Source organism: Ambystoma mexicanum, chromosome 1p (genome assembly GCF_040938575.1).
Source record: "Ambystoma mexicanum isolate Mex_15411 chromosome 1p, UKY_AmexF1_1, whole genome shotgun sequence".
In the NCBI taxonomy this organism is placed as follows: Eukaryota; Metazoa; Chordata; class Amphibia; order Caudata; family Ambystomatidae; genus Ambystoma; species Ambystoma mexicanum.
This window is the reverse complement of record NC_090921.1, coordinates 496,547,392-496,570,056: the sequence shown is the minus strand read 5'-3', so window position 1 is coordinate 496,570,056 and position 22,665 is coordinate 496,547,392. Positions and strand designations below refer to the sequence as shown.

The 22,665-nt window shown below is 46.3% G+C and overlaps 1 protein-coding gene across 1 annotated transcript in view; it reads right to left on the bottom strand.

The window, feature by feature from the left end:
• The window catches only part of LOC138573682 (procathepsin L-like), a 230,255-nt gene that overhangs the window by 8,506 nt on the left and 199,084 nt on the right, over window positions 1-22,665 (bottom strand). The window contains exons 5-6 of the mRNA XM_069649357.1: window positions 5,386-5,610; window positions 4,056-4,224 (exon numbers count right to left, since the gene is read on the bottom strand). Of these exons, the coding sequence (XP_069505458.1) occupies window positions 4,056-4,224; window positions 5,386-5,610 (394 nt within the window). The remainder of the gene's footprint in view (window positions 1-4,055; window positions 4,225-5,385; window positions 5,611-22,665) is intronic.

Sequence of the window (22,665 nt, the reverse complement as noted above, 5' to 3'; positions counted from 1 at the left end):
CAACTACCACTACCCACTACTCTATTCTTATTTCATTGTTTTAATTAATTTATTGCATTCATTGCTACAACAAACCTTATGCAAAATAACACATCAAATAAATTGCAGTATAAATTCATTAAAAACAGTATTTTCACATTTATATCCTCAAGCAAAGACCTTGGTAAAACGTTTAAAACAGCAATACTCAACGAAGATTCCTGAGAATTTAAAATCTGAAACCAAAATAATCTGTAGATAAACTCTCTTCACACAACACACATGTTTTTGAATGATTCCAATCTTAATGGCCTTATGACATGGCAAAAGATAATCAGAAACTATAAAGTCTCCATCTCTCTTTTGCAATATTGCCATACGCTTTCCGCCCTGTCAATATGAGATCGAGTGCCCAGAACATCTCTAGTCCGGTTAAGATTAAATTTAAATCTAAGTAAAGTGGTCCTAAAACTCCTTGAAGGGTGTTTCCCCAAACAGTTCGGTCAGACATTAAAAGATTTAATATCTCAATGAAAATTATAAAAAAAAGATGATAGTGCATTATGTGTGCTCTATTACTAATCCAATCCTGTTCGTACATCTTTCGTTTGACTCTCATTTTATTTAATATTAGTTCCCCCTCAATAGATTCTACTGACGACAGAATCGCTTTACAAGATCCAGACCATTCATCCAGTACCTTACAGCTGCGTAACTTTGTTTGTTTCACCAACTGCTCAAACAATATTGGGTGCAGCAAAGATCCCAGACATGGAGGTTTAGTACTTTTATTAGCAAAGGCAGCAGCAATGCCATGGATATAAAAATTAAATAAAAAAGGGCCCAGGAAGCAGCCCTGATGAAGTCCGCGCTGCATCCTGATCCACTTAGTAAAGTGCTGGTGCTGATCTAAACACATTTTAATCATCGCAAGGCAATTGAAATGTTTAGCACAGCTGCGTGACAGCCCCTATTAGCCAGATTTGACCAAAGCTTGGGCCTGTCCACACAATCAAATGCCTGAGACAGGTCCAGGAACGCCACATAAAGTGGTCTACCTGTGTTCTTCACCTGAGCTGCAAGAAGTTGTAGAATGAAACAATTCTGAGACGTACCAAGGTTCTTTTTAAAACCAGCATGGAAGCAATCAGGAACGCCCAGCTTGTTAACCCAGGCTTGAAGTCCTATCAAAACTAGACCAGAGAAGACCTTACTTGCCGCATCTAGTAACGTGATAGGCCTGTAATTCTTTGGATCCATTCTGTTACCTTTTTTAAAAACCACTCTAATCAGGGCTTGACTCCAAGATTGCTATTTCACATACTCCTTAATTTCAAACTCAAACACTCTACAGACCCCCTCTCTCCAACAGCCTCTGCACTTCTTTTGCTTTAGCCTCCTCTGGACCCTCGGACGTCCTCCTTCACCTCCTGTGCTCATCCAACTAACCCGCACCGCACAACTCACATGAACTTACTTAAATAGCCCTCCTCCGGCCTTTGTACCTAAGATTGGAAACTGACCCTCTCGAATAACTAACCTGGCTCCAGCGGGTGTGGCTGAGGAAGTGCTTAGGTAGGCTTCAAAAGGGGATGATAAGCCCCACCCCCTTTTCCGGGTAGTCTTGCAACACATTTTGAAAAGTAAGTAAAAGACTTTCTGAGGGACTGGACTCCCCATTTGAAAAGGCCTTCTGGTGGATGTCTATTTCCCTGGTGGGCCAGTGGGGTTTTCATTAATAAGGCCTCTTTGGAGGCCTTCATTCATTAATAAATATCCTTAGTGGGTTAATGGACACCCCAGTGACTTGTAGAGTCTTCCTGGCCCCCCTTGCTCATGCAGCCCGTGTTATGCCACTCGCCACATCCCGCAGCATAGTGCAGACCACGACTGAGTGGCTCTGCCATCTTCCTCCTGCTGCTCCCCGCTGCGGTTTCTCCCTGTGGGTGTTCTCCTGCGGCAGGGACGCTGCCATCACAGATAAGGTGGGAAGGGACTCCCTCCCTGTCCTCCCACGCCTGACAGCACCTGTACTCAGGCCCAGTCACAGTGGCCTCAGCACTAGTACCCAGGCCACATGCAGTTGTACACGAGTGTGCCGTCTCCAACTGATTTCCCTCTGCTCAGGGGCCGCACTCAGAGAATTGATTCCCAAATGGGTTCCGCCTTTCTAAAAATGAACAATTGGAAAAGTGTTATTTGGATATGTTAATCCATGCTCATGGGTTATATCCTGGTTAATTGATCACTCTGTGCATGAAATGCATTCTTCACTGGACTCCTAGGGTCAGTCATTTGGTTCCACTCTTGATTTTGCCTTGACTTTTCTTCACCCCATAAACGCATCAGTAAAATCTACTTATTAGCCGGTGTCCTTTCTTAAGTCTTTTAAGTCTTTTCATCGTTTTCTCAGATTTTTATTTTCATCACCTTGTTCAGGCATTTGTTATTTTACAAATGGACAGCTCTGGCCTTTCTGGTTTACCTGAATCCTCTCTCGGTCCACCAAAGGCAGATACTGTGAGCATCTTAACTCTTGTGCGTGAGGGTAGCTCAGGGGCAACGTGCTCGCATTGGAAGCATGATAAGACGAAGCACCGCAGGTTCGATCCCCGGGTCCTTGTTTAGAAACCTCTTGGCACGTTATAAATAACCTGTCATCTCATAGAGTGCCTCTAGCTGCCACTGTGAAAGACTCTGTTTGGAAATTACCTATGTCTTCCTCTTACGTAGTCTATACTAAAGCTCCTTTGTATGTGGCCAACAATGTCCAGATCCAGGTGTCTTGATGGGATGCTCTTCTTAGACAGCTAAGACTTGACTTTGAATGCAAGTCGTTATGTGATGTTCCGTACTTGCCTTTAGGTATCTCTATACCTTGTTTACAATTCGAGCCAGGCAAAAAGCAGGTGGATTCCATAGGAAGCCATTCCTTTTACGCCAGCATGAAAATGTCATGATGGTATAAAACTAAGTGGTTATTGAAGGCAGAGGGGCAAAGGGAGGAGGAAACGTAACTCTCGTTCCTCTGCTCCCCTCCACATATAAAATCACAAAAATACTCAAGATCGTGAATGAAATTCTTGAGACAATCATAACACCTTTTTACGTGTCTTTAGCACCTTTATTTGCACGCTGGAGACTTAGGAATGGAACCCAACAATCCTGGGTCTCGGTTTCTAGCGTGCAAGAATGCCTCTAAATGTTTTCTAGGACCATACCGTGCAAAATTAAGACTGAAACACTCTCATCGCCCAGTGACAGAATGAGTTCACAGGGTGATGAGATTTGTTTAAAGAGTGCTTGAGAGTTTCAATGACAGCAGAACTTTTTCGAGGGCTACAAGTGCTTGATAATGTTACCTCAATTGGGCCTCATCATGAGTTTGGTGGTAATCTGGTTATATGAAGGATAGCACAGGGGCAATGGCCCGGTCTTGAAAGCAAGACCATGCAGAGCAACAGAGGCTTGAATCCCAGATCCGTGCTTAGAAACTGAACTCAGGTATGGTATTATGTGAGTTATAAAAAACCAAATAATTAATCCATGGAAATATCGCCAAATTTAGCTACAGTTACAAGGCACTCTGGAATTACAACTGTATTGCAAGTGATGGTAAAGCGGTGTAAATTCCCATTTTTGGGGTCCATAGGACTCCATGTTGATTTTCAATGGATTTACTGCGAGTGGTAATACCATGCTGTAATTGTAACGAGTTTTGGGAGTAAAGTCGAGGATTTACCTCCAGCAAATCTGCAGTTTAACAGTATGATAATACGGTGGTGAAGTGTCAGTAATGAAATTACTGCCACTTTACTGACATTTTTACCGCACCGCTATACTTGTAATGAAGCCCATAATATGATATGAAGAAGTTGTCAAATTCCCAAATTGTAGTCTTTGAATGGAGCCTGTCTCGTTCCCAGACTATTATGCACATACCTGTGGGAAAACTGCCCACATTTCCATGTAGTCGTATCCAACTTTGGATCGACCTTTTAGTTCTCTAATGCCACGCTGTTTACGGTCCATAGTGCAGGTTGAATGAGTTAACCTTTATCAGCTGTGTTGGTTACCTGAATGGTAGAATCGGAAAGTGAGAAGGCTGGCGTAGACGGCAACTGAGACAGGGCCCACTGATGCCACTGCCTCCTCCAGGGCCTCTTCGTTGCCCTGCTGGACCATGCTATATGATGAGCAATTGGCAACTTTATGCAGTGGGTCATAGTGGCAAGTCCCATCGTCCTGCACAAAAATCAAAATGTGATAAATATGCTGTTGCCTCTTCACATGTAAAAGAGTGTCCATGATGCATTTTCCCATCAATGTCCACCCTTCAGAAGTCAGTCGCAGATCACTGGGTATGTGCATGCCAATGTTCTTCAAGGGACTCCCATCAAAACTTCCTTTCTGTGATAAATTGTAGGTGATTCTCAAAGTTTTCCCCTGGAGCAAATCAGCAGATGGCCGAGAGCATCTCAGATTTACACCTTCTGCATCTTAACTAATTGAGAAAGCTCCAAACTGGAGCAAATCGATAAGTGTCTGGAGCATCCTTGAGAGTCTCACATGCAAATGGTTTTCCCCAAGATCAGCTCAAGTACATCACAGGGAAGCTCCAGGAATCTCCACATGTGGTTCTCCAGCTTTGGCTTTTGGGCTTTGTGACTCAGGTATATGGTGGGAGGTGCAAATCTGAACTGCTGGCATCCCCTGATTTGCTCCACTGCAAATCTTTATCACTCAGTCCCTCTGTGTCCAAAACAATGCAAGTGCATAACATGGCTGCAAGGCCACCATACAAACAGTGAGCATGATTAAAGAAATCTCCATACATGGTCAATATAATGGAGAAATTATTTCTCCAAGGATCGTGAGTTGTATGTGAGTGAAAGCATAGATGTTATGTTCCCACTGCACATTTCCCATCATGCTTTTACTTGTCATAACACGTCAAATTGTCAGATAAATGAGAGACTGGGGGGAGCTCAGAGAACAACAGGGAAAGATATATAGTAAAATGAACAGCTGGTGGGAGAAGCAAGCATAAGCTGATGTTAGAAATGAAGACAGGGATTTAAAAAAAGAGAGCTAGAAAGATAACTTGTCTGAGAGCTGGCAGAGACACAACCATCGATGGATACACTGACAGACTGATAAATAGATGGAAAGACAGTGACAGATTTTAGACATATATATATGGAGTGATAGAAAGCAAGAAAGGGAAGACAGCAGGGAAATAGACAGACACAGTTATATGACAGAAATAAAGAAGGGCAAATCTATAGACAGATAGCTGGGCATCGTAACAGAAGACAGAGAGGACATAGTTATTAGTCTTTTCAGAAAGGTCTTCAGTTGTGTAGGCATTTCTCATAGTTATTTAACATCCTCCTGACCCCTTACCCTCTCCACATATGGGTAAATTGCCTCCGGATCAATGCCCCCATTGCTGCGCACATACTCAAACGCCCTGCTGATGTACCCTCCACTGCACCCTCTGTTTCCAAGGGACTTAGAACAGTCAACAAGGTTCTGCTCGCTCAGGGAGACCAGCTGGCCCGTCTTCTTGAAGATCTGTCCCTCGAGGGCCCCCGTAGCGCTGAAGGCCCAGCAGGAGCCGCAGTGTCCCTGAAATGAGCAACAACAAGAGAGATAATCAACCAAATTCTGTGGACCAGGGGTGCAAGGGCGACGGGGCGCCAGAGTCAGTAGTCAGCAGAGGTTATATTGCTTTCAGGGAAACTGGAAGATTGTCAGACAGCCCAGGTACTCAGAAAGAATGGAGAGCATTTAGTTATAGGTGACTGACTCTGCCATAGCCTTGCCAGCCTTTCAGGGCCACGGGCCTGTCAGGTAATCCCATAAATTATCCATAGATGTTGCATATAAGTGATTCCCTAAGACTAACCTTACTACCAGAAGCACCGATCTGTCAGCAACACAATATATACTGGGAAAAACGTTATTCTTTTATGCATTTCAATTAGTTGAAGAAACAATTATACAACAAAATGGTATGTTTTTAGGACAACTCATATTTTTCCTGTCTTTATTTGCCAGCTCCTTGTTTTGATACTGAGGTTCATTGAATACATTTCCTGTTAATTATTGTGTTTATCTTATTTTCCTCACAATAAATCGCCTCCAGACTATAAATCTACAAAAATATATAGCCGAACGTATTCACATAAATGTATAGAAATATACAAATAACGATTTTCCTGCCTCTTTTTATGAGAGAGGTCAGTCAAGTTGATTTAACTTGTGGTGACATTAGGTAGCATGGAAGCACATTGTGCCTGTTAAGGGTTACACACCTGCATGTTTTTGTTGGATTAATTGTCTGATTTTATTAACGGCACCCTATGGGGGTCTAATTCACAGATGAACATTAAATATTGAATGATATGGTGTTATGAACTATTCAATGAATACATGTTGGAAGATTTCTCTTCCATGCTTTCAGACTACAGATACAAGTAGAAATGGTGTCTTAGTTTTTGCCTTTCAGATAGAACTATAAGCATCCACTCCCAGATTTGAACAGTGAGAGTCTATACAAGAACACAAGCATTCACATGGTAGCCCCTGAAGAATGTTCCGTAATGGTTTAGGTACAGAAACATGTCAGGCATAGAACCTGCAAGCAATTAGTATTTGCAGGTTTCAAGTTGTGTTTTGGAAATGTCTGTGTGTTTTACATGAGTCTGTTTGTCATTGTATTTTATTCATTACAGTGTGTTGATGTCTTTGGTACTAATTAGCTAGTGGTATATGGATTATAATTTAACAGTTCACTATTGTCATTTGGTGTTGATGCAGATTTTTTTTTAAAATATTTTGCATCCATTGATAGGAGGTTTGTTCTTGTATATTTGTTCTGCATTGTGAGTGGATATTTCTGTTTTGAGGTTTCTGCAATATACCTCTGTCCTTGCATACACATATATATTCTTTTACGCTTTTGAGTAATTATATGCACTTTTTTATATGTTTGTCGAACAGCAAGTGTGTATATATTTTTTTATATATTATTATACATTTTGTGAATAAAATCGGCTATATATTTTTGTAGATTGATAGTCTGGAGGCGATTTGTGAGGAAAATAAGATAAGCACATAAACTCATAGGAAAGGACCCCTTTGTTATGCGTGTTGTATAAATACCCAGTCTGTTCTTTCCTGTTCTAACCTGGGTCCTCTCATGAGTGTTTGATTGGTTCATTGAATATATACCTAAAAATATCCCAAAATCAGTCTAATCTACTGGTCTTCAAACCGTGAGGCTTGCCCCCCTCAAGGGGGCCAAAGCGTGTCCAGGGAAGGGGGGCAGACTCTTTAAAGGGGACTAAGATGACATGACTGTTTTTAATAAAAGAAAAGAATTAAGAAGATTGCTTCTAACAGAAAACATAAGCAGTAGAAAATCTGATTATATCTTGAAGAGGCAGATCACACTGGACATCCTTTGGTCCCTCTGAGGGGGTAGAGGGCAACCCTTAGGCAGGGCAGCCCAGAAACATCATTTTTACTACAGTGGCCGTGGGCGGGGTGTTGATAGGAAAATGTTTGAATGCTACTCGGAAGTTACACACAACCCATCATATGCCTCCCAACAGACAAAGAAAATATGCACATTCTCATACATTGTTATAGCCTCAAGTCCTTCCCAAATTGCCCATGCACAGGCCTATGGGCAAAAACATTAAGCCCAAAGTGATGCGCCTTCAGGTCTAAGTCGTAGGGGGATAGCTCAGGGGCAATGCTTGCTTTGTTGATGCAGTGCAACATGGGGTCAATCGTGGTCCAGCACTCAGAAGAAAGAGGAGTGCGGCATTACGCTCGCTAAATCATGAAGTCCTGTCCCTGAGCAACACTGCTTCAATGGTTTCACTCGAAGCTTGGCCCCAAACCCCACCATTCCAGAGGTATGAAGCCCTTCTTTGGTTCTAGTTCTTTAGAGTGTTGCCCCCCCTATGACAAGCATACCATGGTGGAGTCTCCACCTCTTTCATCAACGCTACTTTGAAAGTCTGCACTCTGCCCCGATTTGGAAGAGGTCCATCTAGCCCTGCTTCTTTGGGGGCAGTTAACTCCTTGTCTCGGGCTGGACAAACGCTAAAATCCCACATTCCACAGAGCCGAAACAATGTCATTTTGATAGTGTTGTAAGAAATTACTTGGTAGAACAAGCTTGTCAAATAGATAAAGGAATGCCCGGAATGTCAGCGAAGTTGTCTAGTTACAACTTTTGTAATGGGGCCTGTTTGAAAAGACTTGCTTATTTGTGTGTACAGTATGAGGGAATGCAGGGTTACTGAGTAGCACCACAGTGATTTCAGGCCATAATACTGGGATTAGCGGGCCATACGTAGCGGTAACGGGGCACTACCTGAGTTGGTAAGCAAGCATAGCGAGGGCCTTTAACATGAATGGAAGGCTGTTACCCCTGGTCCGGCTTGCCAAACATGGGATTATGGCCATTAACACCCTGGTACAACATTCAAGGTGGGGAAGGGAAGAAAAAAGGATCCCACAGCAATCAGTATTTGTACACAGAAACACTACAACAAAGATGGACGCCATGGAAGTGTAGTTTTAGGCTGGGGTTTGTCCTGGAAAGAAGAATCCTTTGGAATGTATTGTTAAAAATAATCGTTTCTGGCAAATCATGATAAATGTTATTACGTAATTTCCCCATAATCTTTTGAGCAAACGCCACAAGGGTAAATACAAGCAGCAAAATTCACTCCTCGGGTAGCTAGCACCCAAAAATCAAAACTAACAAATATCAGGTCACTACCTCCAGAAAGGACCATCATTTTAGCTTATAACTGCCATGGAGCAGTCCGCCATATAGAAAACTGCCATGTAAGGACCACAAGGAGGGCATTCAGATGCGTTGGGATCACCATGGTTTTCGGGTGTGTCGGGTCTAGCATGGTGCTTGGAAATCGCGGTTTATTTTGGCATTTCAGTCCTCTGGGCTCAAGATGGGCCCGTGGGTGCACGGAGGGGAAGGCTAACTTCTCAGCATATGTTCTCAGTACGATAGACATGGTTGACATGTATGGCCTTGTGTGAGGCTGGGACCTTTTGGGTCTAGTGTGTTCTGAAGTAGAAAGAAGACAAGATTTACTTTGTTCAACATGTCTGCCACATTAGGTCGTAGTAACTATTCTTGGATGGTCGAAGCCTTGTATGTTATTGGTGTGTTCTCTCTCCATCGTGGAGTCATACTCGTTTTGCTTTAATTAGCATTCATCAATGACCTTTTATTTCAAAATATGATTATATGTGTGTTTACCAAGTACGTTCTCTCTGGAACATGCATGCAAAAATGTAATATAGATTGGCAAAATCATAAATGAAATGCTTTAAAAGAAAGTTACATTTAAAAAATGATAAAGCCACGGAGCTGATGGGTTTTAGGGAAGTGTCAGTCCCCACAGCGCCTTTGGATTCTGGCAACCACTATGGACTTGACACACACCCAAAACATTTTGGTTTGTCACAAGTTCCCCATAAAAAAGCAATGCAGTTCATAATATGAAATGTCTCGCTGTCAGGGTGATGTGGAGGTCACCAGAAATACGGACCCACTCAACATCAAAGAGGACGAAGGGGCACCGTGCGAAGGAAAGGGCTCCACTTATTGGGGTGGGGCGCAAGTATTGGATGAAGCACAGGTGCTCTCTCATCCAATTAGGGGTACAATGGTGAACGCTACACTCGGAGGGCTTACATCATTTTGGGAGCAGTACGAGGAAGGAAACAAAAACTTGCGAGGCAGCGCAGCAGTAGATACTGCGCGCCATTTCCATAAGGAAGAAATGCTTTACATACAAATTCGGACAATTAGGCCAGTGAGGGGATGAGGAGGAGGATGATGAGTACTGTCACTGGAGTGTTGGCCTCCTGAGAGGACAACGGAAAAAAAGAGGACCACTGAAGGGGCAGCTGAGTGTGCCTGAAGCATGGCTTTAAGTCGTGCGTGGCTAGCCGGTGCAGAACTCTGGCAGCCTCCAAAAAATGAATAAGAGCAAGGGCTCTGCAAAGGGTCTCCCCCCAACTAGCCGTAGCAGCGTCAACCTCCTCAGGCAGCCCTTTTACTCAAAGAGCAGCATGGTTAGAGGGCTGCCTGTGGGGTCAGCACTTATGATTAGAGAAAAAGGAGATGTGGGGCACCATTCTGCACCTTTTCTGTTTCTTAATCAGCACGCATGCACCCCTTTAAATATGCAGCTATGTGGAGTTGACAGGCTGCCTGAGGGGAATGGCACCTCTCCCAAAAGAACAAAAAGCAGAGGCATGGTGCACTGCTATCATGTCTTTTGATATGCCTTCCTAACCTTTGTGGTTCTTAATCACTGGCTCCGAACAACAGAGGCAGCTTGCCAGCAGAGGTCAGAGCCTGTGATTAAGATACAAAAAGAGAGGCAGGGTGCACCAAAAGGAATAATAGCAGTGCCCCCACCTCTCCTGTTTGGCTCCCACTGCCTGTCCAGGTTGGGAGCCACGCAATTGTCAAAACATGGAGTGAAGACAAATGGAGACATTAGTATTAATATGAATAAAGATTTCAATTTCTATCAGAAATGACTTAAAGTAACACATTTACAGATGGCGGAGGCATTCCCCAGAAGGGTGCCAGTATAATATAATACAAAGAAGATGACAAGCGGTGAGACTGTTTGTGAGATGTGAACAAAGTGGGACATAGGCCAGGAACAAAACTGAACAACAAATATATATATAAGGGATGGTGAGTGTTTAAATGGACACATTGTCGGAATGTTCAGAAGGTCAATATGAGCAGCAGAGGTGATGTTGTTTCAGTCTGATGTCGGTATCGAAATGGACCCCAAGATTGTGAGGGAATAAAAAGATCAGGCGACTAGAAGATACGAGAGGGAAGAGTGGGGCGGCATTGGAAGCTGGGAAAAAGATGACTTCTGCGTTTGAAAAGTCCAGTATGAGGCAGCGGAAAGACAAGCAGTAAGGAATATCAGTGAGACAGTTGGTAATCTGTTCAAAGATGGCTGGGTGAAGGAGGGAAGGGATACAAAATTGTGTTTGCATTTAAGAACAGGATGTAATTTCAAACAGAAATCACTTAGAGATAATGGGCAACACCAGAGAGGCGAGGATAAGGTGCCTTTGCATAAGAGCATTGTTGAATGATGGATGCTGGGTACTAAATGGGCACAAATAGAAACATAAACCAGGAACAGGAACTGGAGGATATTACAACATGTTTACCATTGGGAGCCTAAGGCCAGTAGTTACATATTTATAAATTAAATGGTGTAGGCTTAGGGCAGAATGCAGGTGGGGTGGGTTAGGTGGGTAGTGGACAGGGTGTTGGAGGGGATTGGAGTGCTCCTTACATTGCTAGAAAGTGGAGTATGAGCCATGTTGTCAAGTGTTAGACTGAAGAGATGGCTGATATGGCATAGGAGAGCATGCTGCTGGCTGCACTACCATGGTTTAAAGCCCTTATTTATTATTTATTCTATTTAATATTTATTTATGTTTTCTCTCCTCTGCTTCGCACTTTCCACTCCCCCCACCCCCTTCCTTGCACTTTTCCCTCATTTTCCTTTCCCATGCACTTGCGCTTTCTTAAATGTCACTGGGCCTAGTGAGATCGCTGTTTTTTCTGTTTTTTCTCTCCCTTGTTCCCCTCCCTTTTTGCCTGGTCGCGCTCTGAAACACTTGTGTACGAGCGCGATATGAATAAAATATCATTTCATTTCATTCCATTGGAGTGGTGCAAGTAGGGAAATGGAGTGAAAGTGGTATGAGGCACTGGGTGAGGACTGATAGGTTGTGAAGAGTCGAGGAGTGAAGAGTTTGAGAAGTAGAATACAGTGATATGCATTCCATGAGTTGATGGGGGTGCACGGCCAGGCGTGGATTTATATATGAGTAGCAGAAACTTGAAGAGAGAGAAATTTTGCATGGATAGCCATCCAGTGTGGAAATGGTAGGTGGAGCTAGGGATGGATTTGGGTAGGTTGAAAAGGGCGCATTACAAAGTGACTTTGTTGAGGGGAGAAGAGTAGAGGGGTAGAGCAAGGCTGTCCAGTAGACCAGTTTGCTGAGCACAAAAGTAGAGATAGGAGTTTTAGTTGAGTGGTGTGTAAGGTGGGTGCTGATTTTTATAATGTTTAAGAGGCCGAGTCAGGCTACAATGCCAGTGGCCATGATGAAATGGTGGCGTTTCAGGTCACTGTCAAAGTGAGAAGGCAATGTGGAGTTGGCGTTGGCATTGGCATTGGCGGAATGGAGAGAGCTGACATTCGTTTTTTGAAGAGTTTAGCATAAGGCAGCTTAGAGCCATCCTCTGGCAGATGGCAATTGGGCAGTTGATAATGCGCTCCAAGATTACAGGGGTCAAGGAGGGGAAAATATCTGAGTATCGTCAGCAAAAAGGTGATTGTTAAAGCCAAAGGAGGAAATCAGTTTGCTAAGGGAGGTGGTGTATACGGTGAAGAGAAATTGACCCAGGACTTATCCTTGAGGAACACACACAGGAATGGAGGTTGAGGACAGGGGGTGGAGTCCCATGCAATGGAGAAGAAGCAGCCAGAGAGCTAGGTGGACACCCAGTCAAGTCGAGTGTTCTTGAAGGCAAGGAAGGAACAAGGTTGAAGCTGGGAGGGAAAAAGCACTGTGCTAAACCCAGCTGAAAGGTCTAGCAGAATGAGAATGGAGGCATGGAGAGCATGGTGGGCAATGATAAGAGAAGTGGTGGCATTGATGAGTGCAGTCTCAGTGAAGTGTTTTGACTGGAATCCAGATTGGAAGGGTCAGCAGGTGAGCGTACCTTAAGATATTTGACTATGCAGTTGAAGACAACCATCTCAAGGATTTTACATTGTGAGGAAAGGTGAGAGACAAGTCCATAGAATGAGGGGTTACTGGGGTTAGCAGTTGGCTTATTTAGGGGAGGTATGACTGTGGCTCTTTTGTAAAAGGCTTGGAAGATACTGGTTTAGAGAGATAGCTAGAATAAGGTGAAGAGGTGGATGTGGTGACAGGTGCAAGTCCCTTAATTTGTGGTGCAAAGGGGTCAATTGGAGCGCATGCTGAGTTGGAAGAGGGAAGGATGGGTAGAAGTTCAGTGAGGCAGGTGAGAGCAAAGGGAGATAGGCAGGAGAGTGTATGGAAGATTATTATTATTAGTATTATTATTATGGTATTTATTGAGCGGGGACATAGCTTTGAGAAGCAACCGAGTGCTTTACAGAGGTGTACAGCAATACAGAGAGGGAACCAATGGGGCAGTGGGAGTGGCAACAGTAGGAGGATGCTGGGAAAAGTAGGTTAAGTGAGTGGCTGGACCACTACCAGGAAAGGGCAGCTGACATGGTATACGCCAATAAGACATGATATGATATAAATCATTTATAAGGCGCCTGTACACAAGTGTTTCTAGGCGCGACAAGACAAGGAAGGGGAAGTCAAAGGGGAACAAAACGAACGATTTAACTAGGCCTTGTGTTATTCAGATTGTGCAAGTGCAAGTGATGGTTTCATGTATGTGTTTTGATCCCTTATGCAGGACCAAGGGACATAATAATAATAATTTGGCATTTATATAGCACTACGAATCCTCAGGTATCTGAGCGCTGCTTAGTGTGGTGCTCATTTATCAACCTCGGAAGGATGAAAGGCTGAGTTTGACCCTGCCATGATTCGAACCTGGTTAGCAGGATCTGCACGAATGTCAAAGCGAGTGCTCTACTCGCTGTGCCACTTGACCGGCTAATGTATCATCTGTGTTCACCACGGTCGCTTAGTGGAGGGAAAGTTTAGGAAAGGGGTGCTGGAAGGGAGGACGGCTGGGCCATTCTCACGGGTGTCATTACCAGATTCGATAGTGATCAAGAAATAAAAAAGCGGACTTCAGTTTGGTTTTTCAACTATTGTGCCCTGAGGGTGAGTCAATCAACGATTACATTGACCTTACTGAATGTACAGTGTCCTATTCAAGTGTGGCCCCATATTACACATTTTCAGCAACCCCAACCCTTTTCCTATGAGAACGTTTGGAAATAAAACAAGTTGCCGCACAAAAGAGGCCCAGGTGCAGAGGCCTACTGGGAAAGCTGCAGAGTTGCCTATAAGCCTGTCCACCGCTAGGCTTGACTGGGATGAGTCTTGGATGCGGGCTGCATAGATAAAAAGTAATGCTGCCAAGACTGGATAGTTCCTGTATTCACCTGGCCAATCGAATGGAGAGATAGAGATCTTGGTTAGCCATTATGGGCAAGAATGGTATTTATACATCGCTATTTTATTCAGCTAGTTCTCTTGAATCTTGGCCGGACCATAAATTGTAAGTCAATGTGCATGCGGAAAATAAATCACAACCGCCTTTTCAGATGTCCCTGCTTCATCGTATAACACAAGGTACTCTTCTTGATCTTTTCCGCTCTGTGGTTCAGGCTCTCATTCCCTTGCCCTTCCTTCCTATGGGTGTTTCATAATCCCATTCCGCATCCCGTCTTGTGCTGGATGCCTGAAAATGCCACAGTATGTCTCCCATTCTTCCTACACTTCTACACTCCATTGCCTTCCCACAGGAGTCTCGTATCCATTTTAAGCTCTGCTGCCTAGCCTTTCAGGCCTTGCCTCTGCAGCAGCCATCTTGTCTAGCAGCAAAGCTTCATCTCTCTGGGGAATCCGGGGCACGCCCAGTCACATCTGTTGCCTGTTCAGCTAGTCCTTAAAAGCATTCACATCCAAATGGACTTTTCCCTGCGCTATCTCCCGTACATGTGCACCTGACTACATCTCTTCGTGCCTTTCACAAGGTGTGGAAAGGCTTTTTTATGCCCACCTCTCAGAGTGCAATATGATCCATCAATCAAGCACTTAAATCACCTGTGAGACACACCAATGCTCCTTGTACACAGAAGGAATCCAGGTATTCGTCATTGTTGGGTGTACAATTGACCCATTTCTCCCCTCGCACACCGCACCTTCTAGTGGAAGGCTCGGCTTCACTCCACGCACCCTGCACACACACAACACAAACACTCTTACACATCGCCTCTGCCATAAGACTGAAGCTACTTTTAACGACAAATATTTAAACTGTAGCTTCCCACATAACTCTCTATCTCCTTACACAAAATCCCCCTCTTAGTCCATAGTATTTCGGCCGCTGCGCCCATACACAATACATTTAGACATCAATGACAACCAGGTTCTTGGCCACCCTCGCATAACTATAATCGCTGAAATTCACACACGCCTAATAGCACCGGCCAAACCTTTCCCAAATTTCTGGATCCTGCTCCGTCCGAGGGCGGTCAACCAAAAGCACATTTGGACCATAATTATGGTGGAAGACGCTATAACAAATGACAAAATGAATGAATTAATGAATGAATACTCTTGTGATTATGCTGATTCACTCTTGGCCATTGAACTTTTAGCTTAAAGTTTTATTTTGTACTATAGTCCTTGCTCTGAGATTGTATGTTATTGCATTATGTACGTACTGTTGCATATTGTACAGTACTCTGCATTCCTTCATGCATGATTTCTGCTATATCAAATGTATTCAATAAATATCAGTGGAACTGTTAGGGGGGATGATATGGCAAGTGGAAGCAGTGTGCTATACCTAATGGACATTCTGCATATTTCGGGCAATGTTCATAGGGTTGGTTTTCAGGGGATTCTGGGATTTAGAATTGGTGGGGAGCAAATGGTAGCCTGCTATGTGAGTTGCGGATATGGGCCACTCCAACGCAGCGGTACGGAAGAGCCAAACAGACCAGAGGAGCAAGTTCCTGGGTAGATCTGGAATGGCACGGATTTGTCAGGTGACTGAGTTAGGAAGTTTTGGGGAAATTAAAAAGGTTGAACCTGTGGGCCAGTATTTCTGCCACAGTGACGGTCCCAGGGCAGGTGGTAAAGAAGTGTTGGTAGTGCTATGGATGGGTCTAGCTGGGGTGGGAATGATCCATGGGTGTAATTTTAGGGGTGGGGGCCAAGGAGTTTATCCCCCAAACCTTTGTGGCACACCATTCTGTCCCACTCACTGGGCTGGGACCCCTTTCATTTAGATGTCAGGTCCCCTCAGGATTTTCAGCAAAGTTACTCCACTGGCAGGAACCCGGCACGGTTTGGTATGCAGTCTTTCTGCATAAGTAGGCGACAAAGGTTGCCAATCTGGGAATGCGGTTTCAGGGTTTTTTTTTTTAAACTTTTATTTTTGCAGGCAGAGGTTCACAAGGCACATACATCAAGGCAACACATGTGTATAACATATTATTCTTGAGCAACACAGTAATCACAGTACAGCAGTCATAGCAATAGCATCAGGGCGAACCTTAAGCAGAGGATATAAGGCCTCATGATGTGGGGGATGTCCCTTGTGAGGCAGGGGACAAGTCAGTTGTGGGTGTACTTTCACTTTGGTTGTTAAGATAGGTGTTAAATTCAACCCAGGTGTTCTTGGGGCGAGAGTGGGCAGGGAGCATGGTCAGGTATTCCTCCTCGCAGTTTCGTGACCAGGTGAGCAAATTCAGCCATTTCTTAAAGGCCGGAGGGGAGGAACTTTTCCAACTCTGGAGTATGCATTTCTTGGCTATCATACAGCTTATGTTTAAAAATTTAGCCAGACGTCTAGTGTCCACCGTTCTCCAGGCCCCGAAAAGGACTGCTAAGGGATCAGGGTCGACCACCGTTTCGATAATCTCGGTGAGTGTATTTAGGATGCTTTTCCAGAATTCAGATAGTCTGTTACAGGACCAAAACATATGTAGATGGTCGGCTCCCTCTGCTCCACAGCGAGGGCAGGGGTGCACCGCGGTGCGGGTGAACTTCGAAGTCCTGTGCGGGGTATAGTAAAGCCTATTTAGGAGTTTGTATTGCATGGCCCGGTGGCGGAAATTGAGAGAGACCTTTTGGGTCTGTAGGCACATTTCCTCCCAGACCCTGTCGGATATTTCTAGGCCCAGTTCAACCGCCCAATCGTCGCGTGCTCTGAGCGCTGGGATCGCGGTGACGTCTTGTTAGATCTTATATAATGAGGAGACGACGCCGCGGGCGCCGCCCGAGTTGGTGATATATGCGATTGCCGGATTATCAGGGGGCTCATCTGGAAATGAGGGCCATTTAGTGCGAAACGCAGCTCGGAGCCTATAGTATTGGAGGGTCTCTAGAGCGGATCTGGTGTGCCCCTGTTTCCATGTTTGGGGGTTAATGAACCTGCCTTCCGGATAGAAATCCGATAATGCCTGGTATCCCAATGCGCCCCAGTGACGGGCAAGAGCAGTGTCATGCGTGGGTTCCAGGCCCGGGAACGCCCATACCGGGAGCCATTTATAGTAAGGGAAGGAGTCGGATGTCAGACACAACAGGCGTGCCCAGGCACGCAGGGTCGCACTGATTGGATCGATGGGGGAGTCAGATATATAGTGCTGATGCAGTATGAGGGACATTATGTTATTGCCCAATGAAATGTCTACCGTCATAATGTCCTGGAAAATCCGGGGTTTAAGTAACCACACCAAGGCCCGTAAAATCATGGCCTATGCTAATAGGCATAGCTGTAGGGTACTATTTTTACAGGAGACAAACTCCAATGGTCACATCCCAAGGACCATAGCCACATCATGGGGCCCTTCCAGGTTCTTTACCTCTTACTCCTCCCAATCTAGGGGCGTACTCACGATGATCCATAAATCAATCAAATTCATATTGCATAAAAGCTACATAGATCCTGAAGGACGTTATGTTATACTACATTGCACTCTGATTAATAAAGAATATCTTCTGGTCAACACATACTGCCCCAACATAGACTCTCCCGAATTCTTTGGCGCTGTAGCCACCATACTGCTGGGCTTCGTGGGTGTACCAATCATATGGGGAGGAGATCTGAACCTTATTCTGGACACTGTCCTGGACAGAACTGGAACTGCTACCAGAGCTCTGTCCAGTGCTGCACGTCAGTTACGCAGCCATATACAGATACTAAACATCTGCGACGTCTGGAGGACACTGCACCCCCAGCGGCGGGAGTACACCTATTACTCGTCTGTGCATGACAGCTCATCTAGGATAGACCTGTTCCTGGTGTCAAGGGAAATTATGGGCAGGGTGGGGGGCTCCTGGATCCTACCTCGCACACTATCAGACCATGCCCCAATTACAGTCTCGGTGGAACTGGGGATGCCCATCCCGACGTTCAGCACCTGGCGTTTTAAATCTGAGGCCCTCAAAGACATTGTCTTCAAGGCTGAAATATTGGCTGACATCGAATCTTTCTTTGAGTGTAACTCTCTTCAAGATACATCAGCCGCGGTGAGATGTGACGCCTTTAAAGTGTATATTAGGGGAATGTCTATCTCCTGAGAGGCTGGAGTACTGAAAGCAATAAGAGCTGCCCTTGGGCGCTCTGGAGCCAAACTGAAACAACTAGAGCTGCAATGCCCCACGGCTGCTGACCCCGGTACACTCGCCCAAATTAGTGATGAACTCTAGATATATAACACACTTGCTACCAACGAAGTCCAATACTTCAGCCGCCCACAGGCCGCCAGGAAGTATGGGGAGGGGCACAGACCCGGGAGAACGCTAGCGACACTAGTAAAAAGGGAATCTGGTCGGACGCAGATTACCTCCATCAAAGATCAACATGGCAACCCACAATGGGCGGACCAACGTATCTTAGACATATTTACCGAATTTTATAGGTCCCTCTACTCCCAACCTACCGAACACACCGAACAACACATGCGCGAGCTCCTTGACCAGATCCCCACCACTGAGATATCCCCTCATACCCGGGACCAACTGGACTCCCCGATCACATTGGACGAGATAGTGACAGTCATTTCAGACCTACCCAAAGGTAAAGCACCGGGCCCCGACGGGCTCACCACTGAATTTTTCCAAGAGCACATCGCTATTTTGGCCCCTAGGCTGCTCGAGATCTGGGACGAAGCACTACGCGTCTCCATCCTTCCCCCTTCCATGGGTGAAGCTGTCATCACGGTGCTGCTCAAACCTGGCAAACCTGACGACGAATGTGGGTCTTACAGACCTCTTTCCCTGATGAACCTCGACACAAAGATCTTTGCTAAGATCATAGCGAACCGCTTTCTCCCCATCATGACAGACTTGGTTCACGAGGACCAGGCAGGCTTCGTCCCCGGTAGGTCCACCTCCCACAATATTAGAAGGTTGTTCAACGTTATGTCCCGTATAGACCAGGGCGTCCAGGCTGTAGCAGTAGCTCTGGGCGCTCAAAAGGCCTTTGATATGGTCTCCTGGAACTATATGTGGCTGGTACTTGAAACAATGGGCGTTGGCCCGAACATGATCGGGTTCATCAAATTACTATACACTTCTCCTGTTGCACGAGTAAGAGCTAACTCACTGACATCTGACCTCTTCACACTTTTCAGGGGTACCCGACAGGGTTGCCCCTTCTCCCCGATCATTTTTGCACTGGCGATAGAGCCGATGGCGGATTATGTCCGTTCACGCCATGCCCGCAAAGGAATAAGACTGCTTGATGATCCCGAAATCATTTCCCTATACGCTGACGATGTCCTACTGTATATCAGGGAACCCATGGCCCATCTTGACCCTATACTAAGAGATATCACCCGCATCGGCACCCACTCCGGGTTCACAATTAACTACTCGAAGTCTGAGATCTTCCCTCTTACTAAGTCTACCATACAACCACCACCGAATACCCTCTTCGTTGGTCTCCAGATGGTGTCAAATATTTGGGTGTGCAAATATCCCTACCCAAATCCACCTTGCTCGCCGATAATTACTCAGCTGTAGCACAGATAGTTGAAACTAAGCTCTCACAGTGGCGCACCCTCCCATTATCCATGACAGGTCGTCTCTCCCTCATTAAAATGATTTTGCTGCCTAAGCTCCTCTATACTTTCAACAGCGTACCCGTATGGCCTGGGGTGGACTACTTCTCCAAACTACATGCACTATGCGCACAGTTCCTATGGCACTCCGGTGCGGTACGCAAGAAGTGGACTGATATGGTGCTTCCATACAAACGAGGGGGAATTTCTGCTCCGGACCTGATGCTGTATTGGACTGCGGCCCAGGCCCAACACGCCACTCATTGGTACCCCGGTTCTCCTGCTCGCCCACATGTTAAATTGGAACGACTAATCGCACAACGCACGACTCAGTGAACATCCCATGTCCAGTGATAGTGTGAGCCCAAGGAGTTGGGATTGAAAGTGCGCTTGCTGCCCATCAATACATGCGCCGCGAAACCTTGTGTGCCTTTTTGGAATAACACCCCATTCCCGCCCGCCAACCTCACCACCAACCCAAGATTAGTAGTGTGAACATCACCCTCCCCGAGCTGTACGCGTCTGAGCCGTCCCAACTTGGCTCAGACTGTCCAAAAGCCCAACAGGGGCTAACCCACAACAAAGGTGTATCCAAGAACAGTGCAATCGCAGTGGGGTGCGCCATTGCCGTGCACTAGCACGCTTGGAACCAAATGGTTCCGTTACAAGACGAGCAGTGTTGGTGGTCATGTAATGTATGGCCCCGCCTGTCTAAGTGGGAAACCGGGACCGGCGTATGCGTCGTAGCAACTCAGTTACAATACAAACAATTACAACAGTCACGTGGTGGATGCCCCCTCATCCCAAGTGGGAAATAAGGGCTGCCGCAGAAGCATCGGAGCATTGCGATTTAAACAACAAGTGACAGTGATTATTAAAGGGCAGGCCGGATCAATAATGCATTGGCCCCATGGAGTGTATCTCCGAGATGACAAATGAAGTGTGCGTACCAGGGCTATGTATCATGGTGAATACAGAGACGAGGTTAATATGGGGTGCCAGCATTGCCTAGTAAGATTCCTGGATCACGTGTAAGCAAAGCACCTAAAAGGCACGGGCCATGGTTTTGCATTAGTGGGATGAGTTGACACCACGCAGCCGTCAATTTAAGCATACTAAAGGCAGCATGTGCAGACCGGGACATGTTACTGCAACGGGCGGATTATAGGGTCGGGCCCTGGAGCCCGAGAGCACCCCCCAGGTCAGCCAAGGCCAAAGGCCGGGGCGGTTGGTCAGCCCCCGAGTCCAGCAGAAAGGAGTGACCAGCACCCACCCTTCAGGAGCCAGACCACGATACAAATGCATGCAGTAGCGATCCACAACCCCATAGTAAACAGAACCATGTTGCCAATAGCATATCACAAATCTGGGATCAGCAGATTCAGTAAGTTCCGTTGGGCCACACAGTGCGTGTTCAGATGCCGCCAGCGTGGCCGTCCCCCGGATTGTGGAGCGGTATTTGCATCTCGATGAATTTTACCGCCTCATCTGGGATGGTGAAAAAGTACAATTTGCCATTATGGGTGATCTTGAGCCGTGCGGGGAACAGGATGGCATATGGGACGTTGCGCACCCTGAGCAGTTTCTTAACGCCGAGAAATTGACGTCTCTCCTGCTGCACCTCCATAGAGAAATCCGGGAAGATTCTAATGGTGTGGGCCTCCAGTCGTAGGTCACCCTTCTCCCGTGACAGGTGGAGGATGAGGTCCCTGTCGCGGTAGTTGAGAATTTTGGCGATTATGGGCCTAGGGCTGTCGCCCAGTTTAGGTCGTGGTGATAGGGCCCGGTGAGCTCGCTCCACCGTGAAGTATGGGGAGAGGGCCGGATTGTCAAGCAGGTCTTTAAGCAGTTTCTCCACAGCGTCTTCCATCCGACCTTTGAGGGCGTTCTCGGGGACCCCAATGATGCGCAGGTTATTTCTGCGGGAACGAGATTCCAAATCATCGCATTTCGCCCTTACACTCTTCATGTCCCGCGACAAGGAGGCCACAGTGTCTTGGAGCGTGTGTACAGCATCTTCATTAGTGGAGATTCTATTTTCGGCCTCCGTGATTCTAGATCCCGCCTGATCTACACGAGTTTTTAGTGAGGCGACGTTTGCATTGATGTCGTCAAGCTTTTCGTGGAATGAGGCGAAGTTTTTGGCCATCGATTCCATTAGTGTGGTAAGATCTGGCGCCACAACCCCGGGAATGGTGTCATTATCGAGCTCCTCTTGTGGGGGCGATATGTGGGCCGCTTCAGCTCGAGGAATCGCCTTAGCGAACTTATCCATGGTACCCCCTTTGGCAGTTCCTTTGGAGCGGCTCGACATTGTAGGAAGTAAGAGTCTGGGTGCAGTGTGGTCGCACCGTGGGAGAAGATGGTGGTGTGGAGGAAGCGGGCCTCTGTGGAGGGTCTGCAGCGGGTGTGACAGTGTCGGCAGATTGCGCTAGGCGTAGTGAGGGCAACCAGCTACTGTGGTTTTGCAGCTAATCGAACATCCAGTTGGTCGAATTATGGAGGGGTCCCAGTCTAGGGAACCCAGTCGCGCAGCCACCGGGGAGGCGGGGGGCCCTCGTTGACATGAGCAGCTCCAGTGGGTCACAGCCCCATAGGGACCGAAGTTGTTATTAGGCAGTCCGTGGGGGGGAGCAGCCGCAGCGGGGACAGGGCTGGCAGATGGACCCACCGCAAAGCTCCTCACCTGTAGGCCGCAATCCCAAGCGGGGAGAACTCAGCAGGGGCCCCAGAGTTCCAGCAGTGGGCAGAGGACCCAGGACAGGAGCGCCGCCGTGCACCCCCAGCGGCTCAGCAGAGGCGGAGCGCCCGCACG